The sequence below is a fragment of the Eleutherodactylus coqui genome, chromosome 2 (assembly GCF_035609145.1).
Source record: "Eleutherodactylus coqui strain aEleCoq1 chromosome 2, aEleCoq1.hap1, whole genome shotgun sequence".
In the NCBI taxonomy this organism is placed as follows: domain Eukaryota; kingdom Metazoa; phylum Chordata; class Amphibia; order Anura; family Eleutherodactylidae; genus Eleutherodactylus; species Eleutherodactylus coqui.
Window position 1 is genome coordinate 206,282,209 of NC_089838.1, and position 14,653 is coordinate 206,296,861.

The window sequence follows — 14,653 nt, forward strand, 5'->3', positions numbered from 1 at the left end:
ATACATCGTGCATTAAATATTGGCCATACAGAAGTTATATTCTTACCCCCGTGTTGGCGTCCCCGTCTCCATGGCGCCGACCGAATCCTTCACCCGGCTCGATTAGACGCGCTTGCGCAGTCTGCCTCTTCTGTCCCGTTGAAGGGGCCGCTCCAGCGCGCTTGCGCCGCACAGCTGGTCTGCGCATGCGTATATAACTTCTGTATGGCCAATATTTAATGCACGATGTATATTACAAAGTGCATTAATATGGCCATACAGAAGTGTTTACCTTTACTTCATTTTGCGGGACAACCCCTTTAATACTGATAAATGTAAAAAGTTTATACCCAGCCAACTACAGTGAGTCCCCGCTTGTCTTCTGCATCCAGATGTTTTCTGCACGGAGCGCTCTGTGCCGGGTATGGAGAACAGAGCTGGACTGCTCTATTCTTTATACCCAGCTTGTCATCAGGGAGCGAGATAGAGCTGAAACAATAGTATCAGCTTTATCCCGCTGTGAATCCCAGATAAGGCTCATTGTTGTCTTTCAGCATGGTCCAGACATATCCCTGCCCTCGAAACGGCGCTGAATCTCGTTTCGCTTCAGCCCATCTTTTACGCGCTTTACCATGAAGCAGATCTAAAACACACTTGGTCAAGGATGCCCTATGATACAATGAAAAGTTTGTGACACCCATCCCTTTCTCTTCCTTGGGGTCAGTAAAGATCCTCCAGTTCCGTCTGGGTCTAGGATTACCCCAGATAAATCTCATTACCAGACGTCGAATCCGTGACACGAATGCTTCTGTTAATTTTACAGGGACCATTTGAAAGATGTACAAGAACCTAGGGAGGAAGTTCATTTTAATTGTATTTATCATCCCAAACCAAGACAGTGGGAGAGTCTTCCCTCTATCCAGGTCCTTCTCTAGGGCTGTGATCAACGGATTGTAGCTTTTCTTAAAGAAATTACCAAGGTTGTTTATCACCGCCCTCAGGTACTTGATCCCATCCTCCCTCCAGGCAAAGGGGAACGCTAATTCTGTTTCTTTTTCCTCCCTAGGTAATGCTACGTTAAGTATCTCTGATTTATTAAGGCTGACTTTTAAGTTAGTTAGCTTGCCAAACTCCTTAAAACCCTTCAGAATACATGGGAGTGCTACTCTAGGGTTGGTGACGTATATCAGCAGATCGTCTGCGTTCAGAGCAACCTTATGTTACGCACAGCCTATCTTGACCCCCTGGATACTGCGATTGTCTCTCAGTGCATTCGCTAACATCTCCATCACTAATATATAGAGGAAGGGAGACAGGGGACAACCTTGCCTAGTGCCGTTATTGATCTCCCTTATTACTTATGGGGGCAGAAGGAATAGCATGGGGGCAGATAAGGGAGCACTTTTACTGCGTGGGAGGGCACTAAAACTAGCACTTACTGTGGAAGGCCTAATTACTACCTAGGGGACTATGGGTTGTGTAGAGGTGTGAAAAATGCAGGGAGGGGAATAGAAAAGCAAGGAGCCAAAGATCTCTGTGTCTCAAATTCTGCAGAGACAGGTTGTGGTCAGTAGGAGTCATTGGGGCGGCCTGGGCACGGATAGAGAAGAAAAGGGACAGAGAATGACCCTAATCAGAGTTGACACCAGATGCGCTCACTGGAGGTAACTGCACTGTAATCAACGTCACTATGTAGAGGGGATAGCTGATTATTTAGAGGCAGATTATTACTATTAAAGGGTCCCTCGCAAGCACTGTGAGGGGACAGAGGGCGGGCCTAGCATAAAGCACTTTGGCTTTACATGAACGAATGTATCAGAAAAATAAAGCTGGAAATACATTGTATATGCTTATGTGGGGGCTTTGTGTATAGAGCTCTTCAGAAGACAGACTTCTGTAGATTTCTGTTTCTTTTTTGCTAACTTCTCATATCCGCCACAGTCTCTGTGGGGTTTCAAGGAACAATCATATTAAATAACCAAACCAACAAATAATTGTGCTGGTAACAACTACACTAGTGGGGCCTATGTCAGCTAATGCGACCTCAAGAGAAAAGAACACACCTTTTTATAATAAGCTGTACACTGATAAGATAGCAATACCAATGCTGGCTGCACACCAAGAGGCACATTACACAGAGCCCATTGTTCAGAAAGGAAAGGAATTATATTGTGTTCTTATGGCGTGTGAAGACATCAGTTCTGCATTTCAACAGTACATACGCCCCCAGAAACAATTGTTTCTGAAACAAACTACAGTAAAACTCTGAAAACATACGAAGTGAACAAGTGGTTAGCTTCCTATTAAATCACATCAATTTATTCAGAATGTATCGTGTTCTACATTTCCAGTGTAGACACAGATTACACTATTGTAGGTAAATGGTATCCTTGTATCACACCATTATGATGGAAGAAATCCACATATCTTAAAGCCGCTCAGCATTCTTAGTTCGGTTTCTCTGCTTGTTACACTGCACTTATCTTGACCATTTCTTCTCACTCCCATTTTGGACTAAGATCAGAAACACTTCTGCCAGATAACACATTATTACGCTTTCATCTGCTTCTATAGCTGGAAGATACACTGGTGCCATGATGTCTCACCAGCCTTTCCTGGGTATCTAAGCTGCATCTGTAGATTACTTCATTAATATTTTACAGTCATTTATGTTCATCTGCCCAAGTCCCAATTCTTCTAGGACGACAGTAATTTATCAGGCTCACTTATCTTCCATGCACGCAGTTACATCATATAAGCCAGATGACTAATGTATTCGTTTTTGAACAGATGATTTAAGTCACTTGGAAAGAATAACTGAATATGATGAAAAATAAACTAAGTGAGGCCTTCGAGGGGATAGCAGAAGGGAAAACGGCTCTCACAAATGGATTACTAACTTTCCCTTTTCTCTGTTCTCATACACTAGATGAATTTTTGGGAAATGCCCAGAACTTTACTGTTTAACCCTTTACAGGGCATCTGTCAGCTGGATGATGATGTCTAAGTTGCAGGCATCATGCTATAGAGCAGGAGGAGCCGAGCAGATTGATATAGATGAGTGGGAAAAGATTCAGTATACCTTGTAATTAATTTATACCCCGCCTCATTCTGGGCTTAGAGGTCCAGTGGGCGGTGTAGCACTGTGCATATAGAAATAGCTGTCAAATCACTGATAATAGTGCCCGCAGGACCTCTAACCCCAGAATGTGCCGGGGTATATATTAATTACAAAGTATACTGAATCTCTTCCCATAAACCTATATCAATCTGCTCAGCTCCTCCTGCTCTATAACTGCAGTATGGACTGCATTTTCAACGTGACTGGTTCCCTTTAAAGGGATTTTCCATACTTATGTAAATATAGCTTAATTATATAATGAGAGGTTAGCAAGCTTCTAATATACATGTGCCAATCACCTACCACATTCAAGATTACTATTTGCAGTTAGTGAATGGAATTGTCCTTGTTTAAATCAAGGCGCTCACAAACCTAACCCAATCCTGCTCATACAAGTGACAATTTGTTATAATGCATCAGGGTAAGGGTGCCTGCACACGGGCGGAATTTCTGGCACGGTATTTTAAGCACATTGTCCGCCCCTGACCGCAGCCAATATACTTCTATGGGGATCTGCAGTTGTCCCCAGACGGACGGATTTGCATCGCGGATTTTCACGCACTAGAAAAAAACCGCGCATGTCCTAATTTGGGTCGGATTCTGTGCGTGGAGACTCCAATACAAGTCAATGGACGTGTTTTTTCACGCAGTACATCTGCAGTGCAGCTGCGGATGAAGGCACTGGTTGCTATGACATTAGAGGAAGTAGGCGTAGTAGGAGGCTGCAGGTTTTTCCGTGCGCTTTTTTACGCAGCACATCCGCATATATCCGCACGTGATTTTTCACGCATCCGCACCTATCTGCAAGCACATTTAGGTGCCATACGCAGGTCTCCTGCGCGTGAAAATCCGCTGGCGTAATCCGGAACGCTCGTGTGCAGGCGGCCTAAGCCACAGATATCCGTCTCCACAGCAGAGTCTAGGGCAGGGAGAGATTTGTGCTCTAAATGGGGTTGAGTTGCAAAAAAGTTTCTGCCTCAGGCCGCCTGCACATGGGTGGAAATCCCGCAGCGGGATTTCCGCCGCTCAAAGCCTGCATAGGATTGCGTTAACAAACGCAATCCTATGCAGACGGCCGCGGTTTGGCCGCGCAAAATCTTGCGCGGCAAACAAACCGCGGCATGTCCTATGTCTATCGCAGAGCCCCGCACAGAAATGTCACTCACCCGCCCGCCGGCTCCAGTCTGCGCATGCGCCGGCTGCCCGGCAGCCGGCACATGGAACAGCCAGGGCCGCCGGGCGCGGGTGAGTACGCGCTCGTCCCTGCAGGCGCTCGGGTCTTTTACTGGAAAAATAGTGCAACACGCAGTATTATTTCTTCCTGTAAAATGCTGAGCACCATTACAGAAAATCGACAGACCCCATTATAGCATATGGGGTCCTTCAAGTGCACTTTGTGTCCGGCAATAATATAACTTTCATTGCTATCCTGTAATAGAGCAGAACAACAGAAGCATAACTGAGTTTTTGAAAGGCCTAATACTCCCATCTATGCTTACAGTACAATGTCTACATGCATAAACTATAACAAACTCAGTCATGTAGTAGAAGGAAGTCAGAACCCTAATTGAAGCCTCAGTATGTAATCAAGAACGTAACTATCCACTGACAGCTACCAAAGATCTTGAAATTGTGAAGAACTGAAAGACAAAAGATAATAGCAAACTATTCATTATGTTCATCTTTTCATTATGCAATGACTAAGATGTTACCTCACATACACCTGCATGTATAAAATATACCCTTCCATCCATTTTATCATTATAGCGTATAGATTTTCCTAAAATATGATCATATTCAGAAAGTCAAACACAAGGGTTAAAGACACAGCTTCAACAAATTAAAAGCAAATCCCCCCTGTTCCCTAATCTATTCTATCCATCTTTATTATGCAATAATGTGCATAAAGCCGATTCGGCACTGCCAGAGTTTAGTACTGCTCATTGCCTTAAATGGACACCAAATGTGCCTGATTTTATGAGGTGAGTAAGGATCCTTGAAAGAAGCTGCCAAATCTGTACTCAACTATTCGTCAGACCCACTGGTACATATTGTGCACATTCAGCAGCATGTGGATGAGATTTACTCAGGCAGGAATGAAGGTGCACAAAAAGATCACACAAAAATATGTCCTTTTACAAATCACAATTGGCATCTATTCTCAGAATAAATTACCTTTAAAAACCGGTTATTTGGCTGCAGATTCATTTACATCTATAAGTTTTTATATGAAACTGAGGAAACAGCATAATTCTTTCTCTAACACAGACCAAACTCAAATCCTGCATGAGCCATATGGAGGTGTCAAATAACTCAAGATACGGCAAAGAATTAAAAGGGCTGATAACAAAACTCCGCTGATTACATATCTTCAGCATTATCACCATGTATAGCAAGTTAGTCACTTATTCTAGGAAAGGTCTTTAAAAGATCAAGAGCAACAGCTGCAGCTAAAGAGAAGTGTTACATCTATCCAAGTAGTTGCTAAATCATTCCAACAACTTGGAGGGCAATAAGCAAACAAAGTTCTGTTACTTTGGATCATGTTGTAGTCTTAGAAAGACTGCCATAGACATCAGATGGTTGTTGGGCGAATATATGCATGTTGTGTCATTAGAGTGGGTGGGATGAGTGAGTCAACACAGAGTAGGCCAGGCCGCTTAGTACAGCGCTAGTTATTTTTGCGTTATCATTTTTTCTCATTTCTATGTCACTAGGATTGTCCGGAGTGCAGTGAGGCAAGGGGAGCAGGGGGAGAGTGTTTATTATGCTTCTATCTTACATGTCTCCTTCTCAGAGAGGTTATTCCCAACCACGGCACCACAACACCCTGTTGTGCCATGAGAAGCCCTAGTGAGGTGGGTGGGTGGGTAGGGGGGCATGGGGAGGGAGGAAGAGGGTTTTTTTGTAGGGATACCAGAAGATAACATTTTTTCCTGAGATATGTTGCAAGCCGAAAAAGATAGGGAAACACTGTCAGAGGGCTAATGCCCACAACCGGATTTATGCCGCGTTCCCCGCAGCGCAAATCCGTGGCGGACTAACGCAGCTATTAGGTTCTATTGAACCTAATGGCGCAATCCTCACATGCAGGATTCTGCTGCGGATAATTAAAAAATTTGATAGTACACATCTGGGGACTCATGATCGAGTCGTTATGAGGTCCATTAAAGTCTAACATATATTTGGAGAGAGCATACATGATGAAAAATTTTTGGTTTTATTTGCTTTGTGTCAAGCAGGTGGCACCGTGTGTATGCAGCACTCCAGCTCTTCCCCTTTGTTTAGTGCCTTACAGTGAATAGCCCGCGCCAATGCTGTGTGTGCTTTTATAAATATGGAAATAAGAGCAATTCTACAATTTTTTTGTGGATTAAAACAAATCAATTCCTACCTGTGTAATGCTCATTCCCCTGAGCTGCACATGTCAGCAGCTGAGCCATAGAGGAGCCAACAGTCTTCGACGTGCTGCCAAGGTCCTGCGCACACTTCTCCAGCTGCAGATCCACAAAATGTAAGCAACATGAGATAATGTGTGGTATAGAAAAAAGGATCTACCAGAATGTATCAACCTCTATCCTGTTCTTTTAATTCATCTTTGATAAGGATTCAAACACTTTCAGAAAATTGTAATGTTCCTAAGATCAGAGATAAATGTAAAAATGCTGCAAAACAGCACTTTAACAAAAAGAGGTATTGCCATGATTGTAGGCTCTACTTTTTCTAACAGGACAGGAGAATGCAAAGGGAAACTAAGCTGTCAGTCCAGCTTCAATGACAGAGCTATCAACACTTATGAGGACATTCATAAAATGGTCTAAAAATTAAAATGTCTGTTGCTCATTACAACCAATCACAAGCGCAGCTTTTGTTTAATGTCCTGCACTTGGAAAATGAAAGCTGTTGTGATTGGCTGCTACGGCATGAGCAAGAAAGCCTTTTTTTACTTTGACTGGTTTGAAAAACGAGGCCCTTAGACTGCAGTGTCTACACACTTTGGTGTGAAGACGACAAACTGCAACATTTTTAAGGAAACTATGGTAACAATTACTGTCAGCCCAAATACATGCATCCCCCCTTCCACTACTTGTTGTACCAGTCTTGTCTCCCATCCCCTAAACTTCTTGTTGAAATTGCTTTTTTAAAAGGACCTTCTTCTGCAATGTACATTTTCTAGAGTACATATTTACATCGTGCAGTTTATTGTCTTAAGACTTAGGCCACTCTCACACATGCGTTCAGTTAAACGACGCTCAGAACCGCAGCATTTTACTGCCGTTTTGAAGGCGGCATTTTTAAACACATCACAGCTTTTGACAACGCTTTTTAACTCACCCCAGTTTTGTAATGGGATGTGTTAAAAACCATTGAAAAATATGACCGACCGCGCTCAAAAATCGCGTTCGAGCACAGGTCTGAGAAGCCCCATTACAATCAATGGGAGCGTTGTACCGCGTGCTCCTGACACCGCACTAATTGCAGAAAAAGCGGTGTGTGTGACAGTGGCCTCCTCAACTCTCTTATTACCGGTCCACTTCATTCTTTTTAATGATTGAGAGGTTTATAATGTTTTTACTCTTTGCTGCACAGAAATGTAATAAAAAGTATTTAAATCAAAATACATGCATTTAAGTGTAAAAATGATGGTCTTTCCCCCAAATGTATCCATAGCCTTTAATGTGGGGAATAATCGTAAACAATAGTCATTCCAATCAGTGCTATTCTGCAGAGTTTGATTTGCATTGGTCATTAGAGTTTTTATTCTGGAACTACTTCCACGTCAATTTCAATGTACTGATACCAGAGAGACAGACTGCGATACATGGTTTGTTCTGTAGTTAAATAACTTACAGAATCCAGGACAACCCAAATGTGCTGCAGAAATTACAATTATGTAACAAAAAAAACAGCCAATTTTGGCCAGGTCATAAATGTGTAACTACCTCATCATGGCATATACCTTAGGGAAAGTGATTAACCCGCAAGACTGTAAAGTTAAAAGCATAGTAATTACCGTCTCCCCTGGAAGGGGTTTTAGTTGTCTATCCGTAGCTGCCATCTTTGCATCCTGCAATTCATTCTTAAGCGTTTGGACGGAATTCAGGGCAGAATCGATTTCCATAGGGCCACAAGCTTCGTGAGCCTGAGTAATGGGATGATAAACAACGTTAACTCCTTAATCATCCTCTTCCAAGACAGGTACAAAAACCTTATTAACTCACCTTCTGTGTAGCTGTTCGCAGCTCAGCCAAGCTGGTAGCAAGGTTCTTGGCGCACTGACCAAGTTGCATGGCAGCTGCTTGGTCTGTCACTGTGGGTACAGCAGCTTTAGCAGAAGCAACCATCTTACTTCCAGGCTGTATTGAAAAAAGGATCATTTTGTCTTATCTATAGCATAAATTACAAGAAAATATTGTAAACATGTAAAACAGGTGACTCCATTAGTCACATAAATTAGAAGCATTATGGGAACATGTAGCAGATGACTGGTAACAAACAAGGGCTTCAGCATCAGGAGTCCATATTTCAAAAAAAGTTGTAGAATCCATCATTATTACTAATAAAAATGAAATGAATTAAAAAGAAAAAAAGTACATGACCTAACCTACAGCATTACTGCATAATCTGATACTGAGAGCTTACAAAAAGCCATGACTGTCCGCATGACATACTCTACCACACACCAGGACTGTGTTTTTTTGTTTTTTTTTTAAATCAAGTGGATTTCCTGGCTAAACTCAAAAGGGATGGCTTTTTGTAAAGTAAACCAATTCTCTAGTGAAAATGTCAATGACTACGCTCACCGTGTGGCATAAATAATGTGTAACTTTGATAGATAGAAATTTTACAGAATACAAAAATGCTTTTATTTATACTATTAGAATGGGAGTTTTTTTAACATTTGCTTTTTTTTTATCATTTTTTTAAAAATAAATTAATTTTAAAAAAAAAATTGTTTGCACATTTTTTACCTTTTTTTTTCGTTTCCATAGGGGACTTGAACTTGCAATCATTTAAGACCACAGTATTACATTATAATACCCTGGGTTGTCTGTCAAAATGCCTTCATAAGCATTCATTCAAGAATGCCCTAGGGGCCTTCAGCTGCAATGATCTCATCGCGGAGGGCCGTTCAGCACCACCAAACAATGATCAGGGCATTTACATGCAACTGTCAAAATCAATAGAAGCGTTTAGCGGGTTAAAGGAGATGTCTCGAGGAAGCAGTTAATTTTTTTTTTTGCCCAGTCCCCCCCATTAAACACACATTACTAAGCCCCCCTGTAAATGACATTTCTAGCTGGTTCGTACTTACCGTTCCAGCGTTTCAGCAAGTTATAAAAGTTTCCTCAAGATGGCCGCCGGCTCTTTCCCCGTCGCTCGCTGCAGCCCGACGTGCGCGCTCCCGAGACGCCGCCAGCTGTGTCTCCATGGCAACCGGACGCATCGCAGCCGCCGACCGGACGCATCGCAGCCGCCGACCAGACGCCCCGCAGCCGCCGACCAGACAGCAGGTAACCGGCGCTAGCCCCCGGCTCCCCAGCGCTAGCTCCCCCGGCGCAGCGACAGCCCCCCCGGCCTAGCGCTAGCTCCCCCGGCGCAGCGACAGCCCCCCCGGCCTAGCGACAGCTCCCCCGGCGCAGCGACAGCCCCCCCGGCCTAGCGACAGCCCCCCCCATCGCAGCGACAGCCCCCCCGGCGCAGCGGCAGCCCCCCCCCCCCCCCCGGCGCAGCGGCAGCCCCCCCCCCCCCCCCCCGGCGCAGCCCGGCGCAGCGGCAGCCCCCCCCCGACCCATCACTTACCTGGGACGCTTCTCGGGGCTGCTGGGCTGGGCTGGTCTTCTCCGCTGGGCAGCTCCAGTTTCTGCACCTTCCTCTAACAGAGGATGGTGCAGAATGGCCGCTTCAGCGCGCTCCCGAGCAGTGACAGCTCGTCTGCGCATGCGCAGAAGAGCTGTAGCGGGGAGCACACTGAAGCGGCTCGTGCTGAATGGAGAAGACCGGACTGCGCAAGCGCGTCTAAAAAAGCAAGCTGCCAGCGAATTTAGACGGAACCATGGAGACGAGGACGCTAGCAACGGAGCAGGTAAGTGGAATAACTTCTGTATGGCTCATATTTAATGCACAATGTACATTACAAAGTGCATTAATATGGCCATACGGAAGTGTATAACCCCACTTGGTTTCGCGAGACCACCCCTTTAACAGCCGGAATCAGTGTCAGCGCCAATCGTGGCTGTTGCGGGTGGGTTTCTATCACCACAGACAACTAGCACCTTCATATAAACCCCGCACACATAGGACTATATGTCCAGTGGTGTTAAGGGATTAAAGCATAGCTAAATGTTAATTTTTTCATAAATCAATAGTACAAAGATAAACTTTTAACTCATTGCAGTAAAATTACCTCTTCCTCCACCTATTAAAATCCTGTTCGCTTTCCCTTGCCTCCTGAAATGATCACTTACAATTCACTGGTGAAACCTATACATAGAACTCTACACTGACAGATCAGATTACAGCTGCTATCCACAGAGGTCTATGGAGTGTGTGTGTGTGTGTGGGGGGGGGGGGGGGGGGGGGGGGAGGGGGGAGAGGTGTTGAAGGGAGAGACACAACTTCTATTAAGTATTTTATCTCACTCTACAGCTGAAATCACAGCTACACTGCTCAGTATTGCTGTATAATGTCCTCCAAGCTGCTGCTTCTGAAAGTGTGCTACAGAGAAACAGTTGAGCAAGATCTCCTCTACTCTATGTGTATAATGTATGGAGCTAAGGAAAAAGTGTCAATTAGAAGTAGAGCTTACAGAAGGGAAGAAAAAATAAATAAATAAAAAAATGCAAAAGATATCATGGAAAAATTACTATTATTCCTCACGTACACACCCTTGACAGAATATTCTGAAAAGTCACCTGAACGCTTAGATCATCCTTACTTCTATATTTAAAGTGTAACGATATAGGGTGCCATTATATAAGTGCCACTAATGCTGGCTTTATAGAGCCAATAGCTGGGTTGCATCTGGACTTGCAAGTTCAGCCAGGGAATTAGCACTAATAAGCAAGCGCTATCGGCGGGAGTGAGCACTACGTTACCAGCGACCTTATAGATGCTCTATAAGAAAAGGAGCCGTCTCTTACCTGCAGAAAGTTTTGGCTGGAAACAATTAGAGCCAGTTGTGCACTCAAATCATCCGCCTGGGCTTGACTGCCTCGTACACCTTGTACCAACTGGGGAATATGATCGGCCACAGCCTGCAGAAACACAGTTTGCAAATCTTAATAAAGAGGCGTGCATATCACTATCCACATTTCACATAACATATTGCCAATTGTTCTGTGCATTAAATAGCATACATTGGGTAAATGTTATCAAAACTACTGTAAAGGAAAACTGCCAGACTTCACAACAGCAACCAATCAGATTCCAGCTGTAATTTTTCATAGGTTTTTATTTGAAGATGAATTGGTTCCAATGGACACTGCTCCATTTTTCCATTACACTAATTCTGATAAATGTCCCCAAATCTCAATCTGCATTCCTTCTAGTACGGCTGGAAGCAGAACGACAAACTGAAACACTGCACCTGGCATTGCATTTTAATTCAATTCCAAAAGATGATTAGTGAGATATTCGATTGCAATCTACAGTCTGCATTTGTATAAACCATTAAATGTCTATCTTCATCGAATAGTAAGACATAAGCAATAATACAGAAGAGGGGGAACCGAAAAAGTCTAATCTGAGAAGAGACAACTTGTCTTCTACAACGGAGACTGGATGATACTTCATTTATCCCTATCTTCCCTGAATAGTAGAATGTTTTTACTTGTGAATGGCATGATTTCAGAAAAAAAAAAAATTAAGTATACCCATTATTTAACATGCTTCAGATTATAAGAAGGGACACAAACTATAAATTCAGTGCAATACCGTTTGGGTTCCTATTGGATATACCAAGCAACAAACAGTGAATAATAGCCCATAAACCGTACACATCCATCTCTATCCCATGTCAGTTTTGTGAAATGATAGGCATACTTTACAGATGATACACTATTGCTGTATTCACAATATGGTGCAAACGTATCCGCCCCCTGTGCCATGACCTGAAGATTATTTTACCTGGAAGAATGGGCAAATATCCAATACCTAGATGTGCTAAACTAACAGAAACAGACCCCAAGAGACTGGCACCTGTGATTGCAACATAAGGTGGCTACACAAGGTATTGACTTTCAAGCGGGGTGAATAATTGTGCATAAAGTTTTCCTTTTTTTTTGCCTTTATTATGTGCCTCAGTTTAAAAGAAAAAAAAAAGTTCTTAAAGTGGTCATCATGTTGCGTAAATCAAATGGCACAAACCTCAAGAAATCAATTTTAATTGCAGATTGTAATGCGGGAAAAACCTTCACAAGGCAGTGTATCACGGCATCATGTTTCAAGCTCACAGAAAGTCATCACACTTCTCAGCCCTAAAGTAACATGAACATAACTTTGACTTCAAAGGTTCGTGAACTAAAATACACGATAAGATAAAAGCCAGAGCAGTAGTCACATACTGATCAAGATTAAGGGGACACTTAAGCATCAGAGTATTAGCCTACATCCTTTAAGCTTCACGATATCAATCTGTCCAGTTAGGGAGCATGAGTGATTGCGAATCAATTTCATAGAATCATAGAATGGTAGAGTTGGAAGGGACCTCCAGGGTCATCGGGTCCAACCCCCTGTTCAGTGCAGGATTCACTAAATCATCCCAGACAGATATTTGTCCAGCCTGTGTTTGAAGACTTCCATTGAAGGAGAACTCACCACCTCCTGTGGTAACTTGTTCCACTTACTGATCACCCTCACTATTTCACCTGCTTTGGCAAAAAACAACATAACAACAACTGCACTGGAGAAGCAAGAGTTGGGCTGCCTGTCCACGAGCTACCGCCCGGGAGCAGGAGCCAGCAGACGGATCTCCACGGTCAGCCTATCTGACAGATAGGCTGACCGCGGAGAATAGCAGCAATATGCAGCATGCTGCTATTTGCCACACGCGAGCGGAGAATCGCTACGATTTTCCGCTTGTGGACAGGGGGGGGCAGCGCTTTCCATAGCAGCCACTGAAAAGGGAATGGTTTTGCAGCTGAAGGTCACAGACAATTATAGTGTGCTACAATTACCCTCTTCCTAGTGTCCCTCTCATTACTGGTAGCATGAGGTGGTAGCTGCAGCCCAATCAGGTTGTACAGATAGTCCTGCTCCTCCAAGATGGCATATCCATATTTGCTGTCGTAAAAAAGTTTATTATCTCCCAGCACAGACTGAAGAGCACTGAACAGATGCCAAGACACAAGCAATTACACAAGGAGAGCTGAAGGGCATCAACTCAACATCAGGACCGGTATCTGCTCCTTTGTGTGAGGAGGAACACTGCCAGAACCCTACAAAATGACCTCCAGCGGGCTACTAGTCTGCATATTTCTGATCAGAAACAGACTCCACGACATGAAGGCCTGACAACCTGTAGAGGGACTTGTGATCACAGCCCAGAACTATGCAGTTTGATTGGCAATCCCCAAACACCACCAGAAACTGGCAGGTCTGCCACTGGCAACCTGTTCTCTTTACAGGTAAGAGCAGGTTCACACTGGGCACATCACGTGAAAGAGTTTGTAGATGCTAAGACCTTAATGCTGCCTGCATCATCATCCAGCATGCCTTTTTTCCCCCGAGCAGTATATCACTGCAGTGCAGTAAAAACTTAAATCCAGCGGTCTCTCAGTTACCTTACAGCTCTGGACCAGCTGCTGATGAGCCGCCATGTTCTTGTTTGAAACGGAGGCATTCTGTGAAGCCGCAATGGTTTGGGTAGCAGCTGCAGCGGCCTGTTTTGCGGCAGCCTGCAATAATCAAGCAGAGAATGAATGTGAAACAAATTACTGCAACGAAAGAGCAGTGACCAAAGAATGACTGAACAATCAAATGTAGTGGAGAGTAAAAGTTATAGCAATCATAAAAGAAAGCTCCTCAGTCATAAAAATATGTTTCTAATTTCATTTTCTATGGTGAGGACACACTCGCTGTCTGCAGGAGACGTTTCCGCTCATTATGAAGCTTTAGTCAAAGATATTGTGGCTCTGAAGTGTGCCTTCATTTTATAATGTAACACAACTGGTTTTGTTTCTTTAACAAGGACTGAGTAGAATGTCTGCAACATCCAACTGTCCATTCAGCTACATTGCGGATTTTGTGACTGGTGACATATTGTGCTTCTTGCACACTAGAGCAGACAATTCGAAAAAGGGAATTAGACAAGGTTTGGCCGTATAAAATGTCTTGAAAATACATGGCATGAACATTTACTATCTAAAGAAAATATTGTGTAAGGAAAAAGAGCACAATTGTAATGTTCTAAATTTCTAATATGTTAAAATGGACCATTGGCTTGAGGAAGCGGTGCTGCGGAGGGCAGGGTGTATACAACTGTAATATATGAAAGCAATACATAGTAGTAACAGGACATAAAGGTCGACGAACAAGTCTTATCAGCTTACA

The 14,653-nt window shown here is 43.5% G+C and overlaps 1 protein-coding gene across 3 annotated transcripts in view; it reads right to left on the reverse strand.

The window, feature by feature from the left end:
• TLN2 (talin 2) overlaps positions 1-14,653 on the reverse strand; it is a 207,339-nt gene that overhangs the window by 67,656 nt on the left and 125,030 nt on the right. For all 3 annotated transcript variants that reach the window (XM_066592321.1, XM_066592320.1, XM_066592322.1), the window contains exons 23-27: positions 13,885-13,998; positions 11,245-11,358; positions 8,323-8,457; positions 8,115-8,243; positions 6,495-6,597 (exon numbers count right to left, since the gene is read on the reverse strand). In XM_066592321.1, the coding sequence (XP_066448418.1) occupies positions 6,495-6,597; positions 8,115-8,243; positions 8,323-8,457; positions 11,245-11,358; positions 13,885-13,998 (595 nt within the window). The remainder of the gene's footprint in view (positions 1-6,494; positions 6,598-8,114; positions 8,244-8,322; positions 8,458-11,244; positions 11,359-13,884; positions 13,999-14,653) is intronic.